The sequence below is a fragment of the Oryzias latipes genome, chromosome 18 (assembly GCF_002234675.1).
Source record: "Oryzias latipes chromosome 18, ASM223467v1".
NCBI classification, from domain to species: Eukaryota; Metazoa; Chordata; class Actinopteri; order Beloniformes; family Adrianichthyidae; genus Oryzias; species Oryzias latipes.
The window spans coordinates 8,997,799-9,012,002 of record NC_019876.2 but is presented as its reverse complement, the minus strand read 5'-3'; the positions used below and the strand labels follow the sequence as shown (position 1 = coordinate 9,012,002).

General features: G+C 41.3%; 1 protein-coding gene across 13 annotated transcripts in view; it reads left to right on the top strand.

Moving 5' to 3' along the window:
- Positions 1-14,204, top strand: part of LOC101165348 (adhesion G protein-coupled receptor L3) — a 315,502-nt gene that overhangs the window by 274,371 nt on the left and 26,927 nt on the right. For all 13 annotated transcript variants that reach the window (XM_023948941.1, XM_023948944.1, XM_023948940.1 and 10 more), the window contains 3 exons: positions 2,510-2,730; positions 9,255-9,321; positions 13,147-13,238. In XM_023948941.1, the coding sequence (XP_023804709.1) occupies positions 2,510-2,730; positions 9,255-9,321; positions 13,147-13,238 (380 nt within the window). The remainder of the gene's footprint in view (positions 1-2,509; positions 2,731-9,254; positions 9,322-13,146; positions 13,239-14,204) is intronic.

Below are 14,204 nucleotides of genomic sequence, written 5' to 3'. Positions count from 1 at the left end.
TAAAATACATGCTGATGATACCATTAAAACAAACGTTAATGTGAGGCCAACTTACAACCTTATACGTGTCACATAAATAAGCATAGTCCAACGCAGCTATACGTTGTGTTAGCAGAGTTAGCATGTTCACAATACTTGTTACTCCTAACGTTTTTCGCAACATTCTTTTAGTTGCAAATGTTACAGTGACTATGCTCACTCCCAAACGTGTTAGTAACACGTTAAAAAAAACAGTCGGAAACTCCTACACGTTAGCCACGTTAGCGTACTTACAGTTTCATCAAACCAAACATTTTGGCAGCTTCTACATCAGTAAGCACAGCCAGAATTGATCCACATTTATTCAGATTATAAGATGCACTGTTATTTTTGAAAATAAATAAATAAACAAAACAACAACAGGGCTTTTAAGTGTGTCTTATAAGGCGGAAAATACGATAAATTGTCTTACTGGAAAAGACGCGTTTTAAATATTGGTTGGTGATTTCTTTTAAGACTGTCTGGCGTTTTCACTTCGCATCCTGAAATATTTTGGGAAACCCTGCGAACTTTGGTGTCCCACTGTGCTGTGAGTGGAGCCTCCCGCTGTGTGTCAGTAGCCCCGTACTCTTTATGTTGCGTTTGGTTCAGCGAAAAAGCAAACAGAAAGAAAAGCAGCCATGGGTTTTCCTTTAACAAATTCCTCATCCCGTGGTTACACTGGAGCAAACTCGGATGTTTGCTCCCAAACTCACACAGCAACATCTGCCAACCCTCCGTTACATTGTCATATTCAGATCACAAGTATATTGAACATACTCACCCACGTGGATTCAGACTTTCACCCTGCGACCACCTTCTGTTGCCATTTTTCAATTTCCAACCACTTCAGACTAATCTGGATTAAGCTGTTGAATATACCAAACCCCTTTTTCTTGGATAATAACTTCAGTTTTGAGGCAATTTCAATCCCTGAGCTCAGCTGTGGCAGCAGATGGAGGCATTCTGGCACAACAGAGCCATCTTCAACTGTGCATAAGCTACACTCTACAGCAGATAAATGTGTAGTCATTACACATATACAGGCCAGAGGAGGGCTTTTATCCACCTGCAGCTTCTGGCAGACCTGCCATTTTTGATGAAGCCCACTATCCAATTAGCTTTGCATTACAGAGCCAGACAGTGGAATTCACATGGCAGCTAATAGCCTTTGTGCAATTTTTTTTCTTCATATATTCACATCAATATCCTATTATCCTACACATAGAGAATCACAGCTGGTGGCATAGGATGAACCCATCATATGTTCAGCCTCATCTTTCTTTTTGAATGTCCTCTTTAATTTTCACGTCCTTAAGAAAAAACTACTTTTGTGGTACGTTCAAAGAAGGGCTTTGATCTTTCACCATTTTAGGACCATCCTCCACCAGTGCTTTTATACATTCATGTAGATCAGTTTTTAGAGACAAATTAGGCGATATTTTCAATTGAAAATATATCTTGTGTTTTCTTGTATTGTGTTTTACTTGTTAAACCATATTTTGGTAAGCCAATTTGTACATTTTGCGCATATTGCGCTAATGAAATTTCTTCATACTTGGATATACTTGAAGAAAGTGAGAAAAGTTGTGGTCCTTATGTGAAATTTTTACATAATGTTTCACAAATGAACCACGATAAAACCACGAAAGAAGTACGAATAAACCGTACAAAGAACACGTTAATGAACTTAGAACATAAACCATGAACCGCTGTTTTAAGTAAGTCATAGGTGATTTTTGTGTCAAATATGATATTTAAACGTCATATGTGCAGCATATATGTAATATAAAAGCTAAACATCGGCGATACATATTTGAAAAGCCCTTTAGGCATACATGGAATGGTTGTGGAAAGCCACAAATTTGTGTCTCATAAAAATCACGCACAACTGCGTAACATTTACATAATAATTGTGTATAGACTGCGTCATTCTCAAACAACCAAAAATGTTGAACTGCTAAAAACCGAATTCACATAAAGACACATTCAACAGACACCTGCGCACATTGATAAATGCAAGAAACACTTAGGAATTTTGCATTCTACGTATCTATCATGAAAGACTGATATATCATATGTGGAAAATGTGCAACATGTACGTAATAGCTGTGTGACAGGGCCTTTAATAGGTAGCTTAGCCTCATCCTAAAGGCTTCTTGGAGACATTTCACTTGTTCGTAGCCATCTTTCATCCATGCCAATTATTAGCAAACAAGACCACATGGGCTCAGTTGCTGCAGCATTTCCTATGCCAGTCACAACGGGCAAACATCCAACTGCTTTAGCAAAAACACAATTAAGCAATGCTAATTGTTTGAGACGTAGATATAGGGGTTGGAAATATTTTGAGTCACTTGTATGACTCATCTCGTTGGGAACATGTCCTTTTACCTTTAACAAGTAAATTCTCTAAACATGTAGACGAAACTAAAATGTATCTGCTTTTCATTCCCGTTGTGCATCCCATTCTCTTTAAAACCATTCCCAGATCGCCTGTGCTGTCTTTGCCGCCCTGCTCCACTTCTTCTTCCTGGCAGCATTCACGTGGATGTTCCTTGAGGGGGTGCAGCTCTACATCATGCTGGTGGAGGTGTTTGAGAGCGAGCACTCACGCCGGCGGTACTTCTACATGGTGGGCTATGGAGTTCCGGCTCTCATTGTGGCCGTTTCAGCCGCAGTGGACTACCGCAGCTACGGCACAGATCAAGTGTGAGTACGTGAGGAGCTGCCTCCTCTTTTACAACAAATGCACAGGAGAATTTCTTTGGTATTTACACTAATTCTTTACTGTAAATAGTGAAAACCTATAGGAATAGAGTAATAGCTCTAGAGTAATAGAAAAAGCATTTTGTCTTTTGATACTTTTGGCTATGCATATTATAATACGTGCAATTTTTGCTTCCTAAGTTAACATAAAGACATTTTTCTTTTTGTCTTTGACATGTTTTTGACAATGTTTTGGGGGAAATTCGGGGTATTTATCTTAAGCCTCATGCTAGGCATTTGAAGGTCGTGTCACACAGCCACTACGAAAATTTTACGCATTTTCTAAGTAGGAAACTATGTGTATCATGTATGATGTTTTGAGCTGTTCAAAATTTGGTGGTTGATTGAGAATTACGCAGTATAGAAATGCGTATCTTAAGTAGTTTATGTGCAACTATTACATAAATCACACGTAATTGTATGTGATTTTTGCAACATGCATACACACATTTGTGGCTTTCCACGACCATTACCACGTATGTCTAGCAGACTTTTCAGACATGTACCAGCGATGTATAAACTTTATATCGTGATACGGCGTCCAAATTACACAATTGACGCACAAATTCTGGTAAAGATATTAACGTCGTTCATTCGTGAAATTTTTGAGAAAAACTGTAGGTAAAGATTACAACTTTTCTCTCTTTTTTCACGTACGACCAATTTTTGTCCATGCAGTATATGTAAAATGCAGGTCGTGGCTGTGTGACACGGCATTGATGCGCATTCAAGGGTTCTGTAACGCACTTTTGTGAAATGGTGTTAACTCTCACTACCAGACACGGTAGGAAGAGGTTTGGTGCAAAATGTCGCAAATCTTGCTCCAGGCGTTTTTTTTCCACCGCTCTATTCCGAAATATGAAAGTGTCAAAGAATTTCGTCCGGGCACAAACCCTAATTATTAATTTCTCCTCCACGATTAATATTCAAAGGGTTGGCAGTTTTGTGACTTAAAAAGGACGCTATACAAACTACACAACCAAATTCAAGTCCCCAATTGGTCAAAGTTGAACTGGTTTGACTTCAACACATGTTCAACAGACACGTGTTTTGTACGTACAGCCCATCTTAAAATACGCGTGAACGAATTCTGAACACGGAAGCCCGAAATCCATTTATGTGCACAAATACGTGGCATAAGAAGAACTTTTATAATATAATTGCTTAACTTAATTATCCCCTAGTTGTTGCTTCGGTAAGTATTACTTACCATCCGCTCTAATGATGCACCACAATTACTTCATGCATACACTCCCCCACCGCTGGACTGACAATGTTTAGACAGCAGAGAAATGAGTCGACAGCGTTCCTGGATTAATGTCTGGCCATTATCATTAATGTCCTCAGCATTTTAAATGACTCAAATGACTAAATGGAAAGAGAGAAATTTGAAGAGTGGAGATGAGGAGGACGAACAAAGAGACGCAAAAAAGGAGACAAACACAAAGAAGGTTTATTTTTGAAGATACTCGCCACATTCTTCCCCAGCTCTTTCTTCTTCTTCCCTCTGAAATACTCTGCAGTCCATAAAAGCAGCACGATGCCAAGCAGAGGATCACTCTCCACTGCTCTGTGTTAATCTCCAGCCCATCTGAAAATAATGAAGACCAGCATCAGCAGTTTGCTGCCGAGATGTTTATCATGCATGCAACACACACATAGGGCGCCTTTGACAGTGCATTTGTAGGTTGGCAGTGCAATAGTTCTTGGTGATGGATGAGGTGATAGCTGCCACTGCCTGAGCCTTGGCATCATGTGAATAATTAAAGCCTGCCACCAGTGGAACAATTATACTCTGCCATTGAAGGATGAGGGAAGGGAGAAGGCGTGACACATGGTGAATAGCAAAAGGTTGTGTTGGTTTGAGTGCGACTTATAGTCCCGCTGCTAATTGATTCTCGGCGGCATGGCAATATGATCACGAGTGGGGCAACTTGAGAGGGTGAGACCCAACAGGTTGCATGTAAAATGCAAGTGACAACAATAGATGAAGTGAGTCAAAACACAATGGTCCGGCTGGCCTTGGGAGCTTTGTCATGTGACAGATCAAAGGGGAAACTGCGACCTGATCGGTCTGAACGTGTCCTTCATACTAGCACCTGAGTTATCAGCAAAACAAAGACATAACCCATGTGTCTTCTCGAGTTTTGAAGTAACATATCTGATTAGCTTAAACGTTAGGTGGAAGCTGATGTTGTAGCCAACAATTCACAATAGATGTATTAATAAAATGATTTTCCTGGTTTGCCCTTTTATTGTAAAAAATAACTTACAAAAGGTGGGGTCAAATGATTTATTTTCCCCAATAGAACTCCTTTAACCCTTGTGCTATCCTAGGCACTTTACCATTGGGAGTTGGGTCATCTAGACCCACCAGACAGTGCGCTGAACCTTTTTTTTTCAATGATTAGTGATCTTCACTGGTGTCCATGGATTACATGAAATCCTCTCCACCTTTCCATCCATCTTTTGTAGGGATAACAAGTCAATGTAAGGGTGGGGTCATTTTGATCCCACAAGATAGCACAAGGGTTAAAGGTCTTGGGCTCTTTGTTCGTCTCTATTTTGAGAGGATACGATGTTACAGGACTGTAGAAAAGAAAATGAAGGACACACAAGCCTGGGAGGTTTTAGAAAACAATAAAGACGCTCTAGAGATGATGACGCTTGCTGATAAAATACCACACCCCCATTTGTGTAATTCAGTGAACAAGTAGTGGATAAAAAGTTGAGCTGTAAAACAGTTCACATCTATAAGGAGGTGATAAATGTAAAACTAACAACAACAAAAAAACCAAAAAAGTTCCTAAAATAGTCTGTTGGTAGGTTTTCCCTTTGAAGTGAATACAGGTTAGCTTACTTAGCGGCTGGATGGCTGTGTGTAGAACTGGCACATGGGAAGACAGGATTCCCAGATCCCGAGATAACTTTCATCCAGTGTCAGTTCTCTTACTACTGGCAAAATATGAAGCCACAAGGGGGCACAAGTCTGGGTCCCCAATCCAGATCAAATACAGGGTTGTGCCTGGAGGGACAAAATCTCTGCCAAACCACCTGTGTGAATCAGTGAAATGCCGAAGAGATATGCCGAAAGCTGAATAACAAGAGATAAGGTTGCAACCACCCCCTTGTGGTCACTTGGTGAACTGCATCAGGCTAAACTAGTTTTCCTTCAGGCTTTAATCAGACATTTGTAAGGTTGTACTTTGTTGTAAAACAGCAAATATACAACTACATTAATGAAAAAAAAGTCTTTTGTCAGACATTCAAATTGTATCACAGTTAAATTACAGCTTGTGCAATTGGTTGCAATATAGATTTTGACCTTTTGCCGAACTGTTCATTGTTTATTACTGCGGTTTATTACTGCTGTACAGTAATAAGTCAACATTTTACAGAGTTTCTTCTGGTTACACATAAGAGCTCAGGTATAACGCTAAGTCATAACTGTTCTTATGGGTGGATATGGGCTATCTGCACGCAAAAACCTGTATAAGGTACATTGGTGGCCCACATAAATGGTCAAGATTGTAGACTCTTTTTTATACAGGTATATGTGGCCAACAGGTCATAGGTAACACTAATACAACATGCAAAGGGCTCAAACCACCAAACCCTACAAATTGTGCACAGAGCCCGTTAGTGCCGTCCATGTGATGAGGTGCTTACATGCCGCCTGACCGTCAGAAATTAGTAAGTTAGACAATTAGACCAGTTTGTTTGAGCGTCCTATGGTACTCACAACTTACGTGTACACTCTATGTCTGCTGTACTTGTGCGCAGCCAGTAAAGGACCAGGACTCACAACTTATTAATGCCTTGAGGGTTGCCTAAAGTTACCGTACATGATCTGTACATCATAAGTAAAACTTACGTTATCCTTACAAATACATTGCTATACCACACGCATGACAATCGTACTTTCTATATTTATGACGTCCCTTAGGGTGGCCGTACGAGCCTTAATGGAACTGTTAGACAACCTTAAGATGCGGCCACCTCTCTTTACGATCTTCCAGGGGCCCGGACAACCCAACTGATTCAGGTCAACCCCCGTATTTGCCAATTTTATGCAAAACCTAAAACTTTAAATCACAGTTTTTGCCCAAATATCTGAAACTGCCTTACTTATTTACTGGTCCCCATTTTAATATGACTCAGCCAGAAAACGCTGTCTGTTGTTGGAGATTTGAAAAAAAAAAAGCTTCTGTGGCTAAGATGACCGTCTGTGTCTGCTCAGTTTGTTGACTCGAACGCCAAAATGCTGAGCGCGGGCTGTTTGCAGGAGCGTGACTTGTGTTGAGGCGGGCCCACGTTTGCAGTTTTTAATGCTTGGTTTTATGTTTGAGAAAAGTTGCTTACCAGAAAGTAAGATAAAAAAAAAAATAGAAAAAAGGCACACGCCGTCAAGACCCGACTGGAGCGGAGAAGAGGGAGCCGGGATAAAGCCGAGAGAAAATGACAGCTCCTGCCGCTTACCGAGTCTTTAAATCACACTATGATCTAAAGACAGAGACGGCAAACGCGAACAATAGAACCCTGAGCATAATTTATGACAGCAACGATCGGAGCGCGTGCTTTCATGAACTGCCACAGATCCGTGCATGTTTTTCAGTTTTCTCTTTTTTATTTTGGGTGAGTTCTCACTGCTTTATGTGTCCATAAGTTGTTTTTTTTTTGTCTTCTTTTCCTTCTTGTGTTGTCTCATCTATTGATGCCAAACCATAAAAGACATATCAAGTCCCAATAATAGCAAAGGAGCTTTTTTTCCCCTATTTTCTATGTCACTTTCTATACAGTGTTTTATCTCATTTCAAAGTACTCTCTGAGTTGTTTGGAGGCCAGAAGAAAAAAGAAGCAGAAAGTGGCAGCCGAGTTCTTTCAATTAATTAAGGATCTATTGATGTAAACAATGGCAATCATCGTGGCGACGCAATAAGATTTCCAATTGTACTTCTATTGTGCTAAAACCTGTTTTGACGAACAACAGGCGTTGGATATCTGCTGTCCCTTTGCCTCAAAGGGCTTCTGAATTCCAGCGTAATTCTCCACCGCTTCCTTTTTCTGTCAACGGGAATGACACGGCGGCAGCGAGGAACTGTAATTTTCCAGCAGCCAAAAATGGAGGCGTCTAGCGGAGATTAAAAGATTAATAATTCAACCACCAGGTCATGAATCACATTTTTTTTCCCTTCTTTTTTATGTCATTTCAAATTGAGCAGCGTCACCTTTGAGTGCCCCCGTTTCCTCTGCTCCATATTCGGTTTTCCTTCTGTTCTTTCGGTATTGTTTTGATATGAAGTGGGAAGGTCAGGAGGTCACCTGATTTCATTATTGGCGTGACTGTGTCGGCCCCCCTTTAGCGTGATCATGGGTAAGGGTGTGGGAAAGTATGTCCGAGTCCATCGGGGTCAAGGTTAATGCGACTACTTTGAAGTGATCCAGTTTGGATTCAATTGAGAACTAATTGAATAAATCGTAAATTATCATCCGCAACACCTAGGCGCTAGCTCCATGGTTGATGTTCTTTAACTACTGTAACTCTTTGACCGTTTACACGATTCATATGATTCCAGTGAATCCTTAAAGTAGAGAAAATCAGCTTTAAGCTGATAAAAAAAATAAGAAAAGTCGTAATCTTTCACATGAAAACTTTCCAAATGAACCCTGTTAAAATCAAGAAAAAAGTACAAACAACAAAAAACATAAAAGCAAAAAACATCTAAACCAACGTAAAACAGGAACCGTGCGTGGTTGTTCATTTGTGCGGCAATTACTTAATTTGAAAGTGATATGTGCACCGTGTACGCGATATGAAAGTTACACATCGGTGGTATATGCGTGAAAAGTCGGATCGGTCGTGGAAAGCCACAAATTTGCGTAATTGCAATTGCTTAAAATTTACGCAACAGTAGCGTAAAAACTAAACTGCGCAATTATCCAATATTTTTAACAACTTAAAACCAAATTCATGTAAAGACCTCTCTGATGAAACCTTGACAGACATCTGCGCACATCGGCAAATGACGAACGCAAAAAACACGTACGAATTGCGTCTTAGAGATTTGTGGAAAATGTACGTAGCGGCTGTTTAAAGGGTAAAAGACGGAGCAGCATATAACATGTCACTGTCTACCATTTCTTTCAGTTTGTGGATGTTTTTTTTGTGTTTTTTTTTCTTTCTGATTGAATGTCGGTGAATGTCAGTACTGGATTCCACTGTGAAACTCCACCCTGATGGCTGCCAGTGATGCAGCGGAACACGCCCTCCTCCCTTTAAATTCACCCCAATGGTCGTAACTCTTGAAGCCACTTCAGGATGCTGTGTTTTGAAAAGCGCCTATTCCTCTGCGTCACTCCAGCCTCCCGCTTGATGGATGCCGTCTGAGCGGGAGTGTGAAGCTGCCCCCCGAAATCTGTCTCAACTAACATTTACCACCCTTCACCTCTGTCGCTCTCTCATGCAGTTGCTGGCTCCGCCTGGACACCTACTTCATCTGGAGTTTCATAGGACCAGCAACCTTGATAATTATGGTAAGCGTGCACCACCACCACCACCTTGCCCCCACCCCCTCCCCCGCTCATTAACCCTACTTAGCCTGCGGGTCGGCGCTTAAATGGTCCACGGAGATCCTTTTTTCCGAGCTCCTTTCTCCCTCTTTTCTCTGCCCTGGTGAGCATATACGCCTCCGCAGGGCACAGATCAGTCCAGGAAAACGAATGAGGGGTGCAGAGAACATATCACAGTTTGTCACCCCCGCCGCAGTCGCCGGCTGAGACCATTTTCAAGAGGGGGTAGGAGTGGGGGAAGAGCAGAAAGAGTGAACTCTGCTCAGTATGCAGTGTTGGAGCAACCTGCGCCGCGATTATGATTGATTTTGTTCCAACTCGTACCCCACTACCCCCCCCCCCCCCCACACACACACACACACACACACACACATCTCCTCCTCGTGGCCGCGCAATCGGCTGCGGGTGCAAATAACCGATTCATTATGCGAAAGGGATGCGCGCACACGGAGAATCCCAGCATCACTTCCAAGAACCTGTACTGATCCACCTGTGCTTAACCTGTATATATATATATATATATATATATATATTTTTTTTTTTTCTTTTTTTTTAATTTCTCAAATTAGCAAAGAGTCACCTGGATTCAGCAGCAAGGTACCACACTTTAGACTAATTGGTGTAATTTTTGAAGAGTCGCTCTGGATGTACTTCCATGCTGTGACTAGAATGAGCTCATTTTCTATTTTTGTGATCACTGGCATACAGAGAAATAGAAAAATTAATGAGACAAACCAGAGTGGGTCTCAATGTTTTTTTTTTTTTAAATCAACTAAAACCTTTTTTTTTCTGACCTAATTATAAAATGTTTGGGAAAGTCTCATTGAGTTAACATTTCTATATTCCTACCTATTTTTTATTTTTTTTGGGTGGCTCTATTTCTTTTTGAACATTAACAGCATTCAGACTTAAATGGTAACTGAAGGCATCTTTTTGTCATGTTTTTGATGAACAATTCATTCTGATTGGCTGCAGGAGGTCCAATAAAAAAGTAACCATGGACACCAAAGAAGAAGTTCCCATTCACCATTTGGTAGCAACACAAACTTGAAACCTACATTTATAAATAAATGTATTATTGAATAATGAAAGAAAAGGTTTGTTCATCAGAGTTAATGGTGGAAATTTCTTGTAATAAAAGCGCTCAAGGATGAGGATTTTGTTACTTTGAAACAAACTTTTGGTTCGTTATTTGGACAAAAACATGCGGTAAAAGGTGAAATTTCCCTCTTGAAACGATCCTTTGTATCATTTAACATGACATTTAGGCTGTGTCGGAATTTTTCCTATTGTCCTTAACTGTGACAATAGGAACTATTGTTGTGTGCTTTTGTTTCCAGTCGGACGTTGCAATCAGTATGAATGAGAGCATGCACCTGAGCGGTGTAGGTACCATAACCATTCGGCCTGCAATAACCGTTCGGGGTCCTTTCGACTGAGGAGAACGTCACACTACGGTAGCCCCACTTGGACAAACTACGTAGCGTGGAGATCTGCTCGGGCTCTACATATTTTCATTTCTCGTTTCCTTTAGTAACATAAAGTTCTTTTCCCTCATAAGTTGTGTCTGACATTATTCGTTGTAATGTTTATAGAGAGATTTTGCCACAACCCACTTTGTAAAAAGATCCGTGGCTGTTAGAATGAACCTGCTGCTCCACACAAGTGAACCATGTCTCTGAGCAGCTGGAGTCTCGTAGACAGGGAAGGTGCTTTGTTATAGTGTACGGTCCGGAAAAGAGTTCGGAACGCAGTCCGTTCTGCTGCAATGCACTTAATAATATTAACAATAATAAAAGCACATTTAGAAGATAATGTCCCTCCATGTCGGAGCTCTGTTTGTTTACAACGGACCGCATAATCTTCTTCTATGGTAGTATAGTAATTTGTCCAGACCAATCACTATCTGACACGTCATCGGACCAACGGACAGTCAATCACATAATGTGACGTCAGCACTACTCAAAGGACCCCGAACGGTTGTAGCAGGCCGAATGCTTATGGTACCAACAAGCTGAACTGTAAGAGTTTAACCTGCCTGAGTTAATTGAAAGTACTGCCCTGTTGGGTAGAGATAAATATTCTATGTTACGTTTCCTGAATGAAAACCAGAATATAACATGGTGGCAGCGGCGGAGAACTTTTTTTGAAAACCAGCTACGGAGTTTTGCAGCGCGCCTGGAGTCGTGGGAAAATCTGAGGCCTGCATTGATTACATGAAGCCATGGAAGGTCTGAAACCTCCCCAGCTGCTCTGTTTTGAGTCCGGTCACCTTTCAGGGATTTGGAAGACCTGGAAAGATGAATTCATATTTTATGTGGACTGAACTAATCCCGCCGACGATGAAAAAATGAAAGTTAAACTCTTTTGCTTTCTGATTGGAGAAAGTGGCAGAGAGCTTCTAGAAACATTGATGGGTGAATCGGCGCAGGAAGCATGGAAGATTGCTGACATAATTGAGAGGTTTGATGATCACTGTAGCCCAGGAACTAATGAACGCTACAAGTTTTTTCTCGAGGAACCAAGGTGGGGGTGAGTCAATATCCCAAGAAGACTTTTAGGGGATCTCTGATCAGACATCGCATTGTGTGTGGAATTAACAATGGGCAAATGAGAGAAAGACTGCAGCATGAGAAAAATATGACTCTGGACACGTGTGTCTCTCTCTCTCTGAGCCGCTGAACTGTCGCGAGAGAACAGCAAAGCAATTTCTGGACTAATGATGAAGGAGGTGCATGCAGTGCAAAGAGCAGCAGGATATCAGAGACAGAACCGTGTCACAGACTGCAAGTTTTGTGGAAAAATACCCAAGAATAGTTCTTTTTGTCACACTAACCACTAAAAACCGTCATAGTGCATGACTATCTAGTGCCCTGGGTGTTAAAAGCAATTTCGACACCATGCTCACTACTTTTTTTTTTTAAACTGCGAATATGACGTCATCATTTTTACTAAGATAAAATCTAATTGAAATGAGCGTTTTGCAACGATTGTTTATGAATCCACTGTGTTCTGAAGATTAAAACGTTGATGGTTTGATTAAAAAAAATACATTTAAGTATATTTGTTTGGGCAAACATTGTTCAGATGCAATGCATTGTGGTCTATATTCGCCGACCTAGTGAGCATCGATGCACACTGGTTGTTCACAGAGACTTCTGGGAAATTTCTAGGGCACTTTATTTTGGAATTGTAGATTCAGTTAGCGCTGCAAAATGGCGAATGGTTTATATAGTGTGTAGGGAAGGAATTCAGACACAGCGTTAGTGCGTTAAGAACCAGGTCGGTGTAGGCGGGGTAGGCATTACTATGACAACGGGTAATATTATCTTGTCAAAATCGATTTGTGTGTTAAGAATAACAAGTACTAATCCTTGATTTAATAATTATAAATGACCAGAACTATGGAGCAGGATGATGCCCTTCAAGGTGACTAATATCAAAAATAATTGACGGTTTATGGCTCTGGGTCATCCAATAACTTCTGACAATATCATCGGGCATTAGCCCCTTACTTCCAATCTGTGTGAGCAGGATGGGTGTAGATAAGGAAGTTGGAAAGGAAAGGCCTCTCAGATCTGCATTTCCATTTCGCCACAGCAGGGGTCTGCAGGATTTTGCGCTCTGTTTAGCAAAGCAGGAATCCGAGTCCATCCGCCCTGCCGGATTCCAGCTCCGCGCTACGAACAGAAGTGATTTAAAAATGCACCAAGACAGGGAACTTACAAGCTGAAAGTCTGTTTCTCTCACTCTGCCTGCTCTTTTTGTTTGTCTCTCTCTCTGTCGTAGCTCAATGTGATCTTCTTGGGCATCGCTCTCTACAAGATGTTCCATCACACAGCCATTCTAAAACCAGACTCCGGTTGCCTGGACAACATCAAGTAAGTGCACTCAGATCACAAAGATGTCCATTAAAGTCACCCAGAAATAGCTTTGCTTGTGACGGTATGTCGGCATCAGAAAGTGTGACGGGCCTTCCACCAAGAAAGACGCCTCTTGCAGCTGAATGTAAAGCTCAGCGTGGAGTTTTTGATTCCGTTTTTCAGCTTTTTTGGACAAAACACGTGGCGATTGAACGTGCATTGAATGGTAAATGGCGTATATATACTTATATAGCGCTTTTCTACCTACAAGGCCCAAAGCTCTTTACAGTCACAGACCCATTCACCCAGTCACACACACATTCACACACTGGTGGCGGCTCCGCTGCCGAATACTGGCGCCAACCTACCACCAGAGGCAAGGTGCAGCGGTAGGGCGGTCGACCCATGATCGTAAGATTGCAGGTTCGATTGCCACCTTGCACACCCATGTGTCGAAGTGTCCTTGGGCAAGACACTAAACCCTACTTAACCCTACTTTGCCTCTGGTGGAAGGTTTGTGCCACCATCTGTGTGTGAATGTGTGTGTGAATGGACTGTGACCGTGAAACACTTTGGGCCTTTAAGGAAGGTAGAAAAGTGCAATATAAATAAAAATGACCATTTACTATCCAACAGATAAGTCTGAGCACCATGCTTCATGTGTAACCCTTTAACAACTGAGCTGTCACCGGCAACGGCGTAATAACACTTTTTTTTTTCTTGAGCTACTATAACTTTACCACTGTTAACGTGATCAATGCGATCCCAATGGATTCTGACACGGAATTGTCTAAAGTGTTGCATATCAGCACAAAGCAATTTTTCTCCAAATCCACTTAAGTTTAGTTTAATGCGTAAATGATTCAAGATTGATGATCGTTCAAAGAAGGTCAACACTGTAGCCAAAGTTTCAGTTTTTAAGCATCAAGGATCATCCAGGTGAAAGTTCACCAGGTATTGAACAATCATCCAGGTGAAAGTATA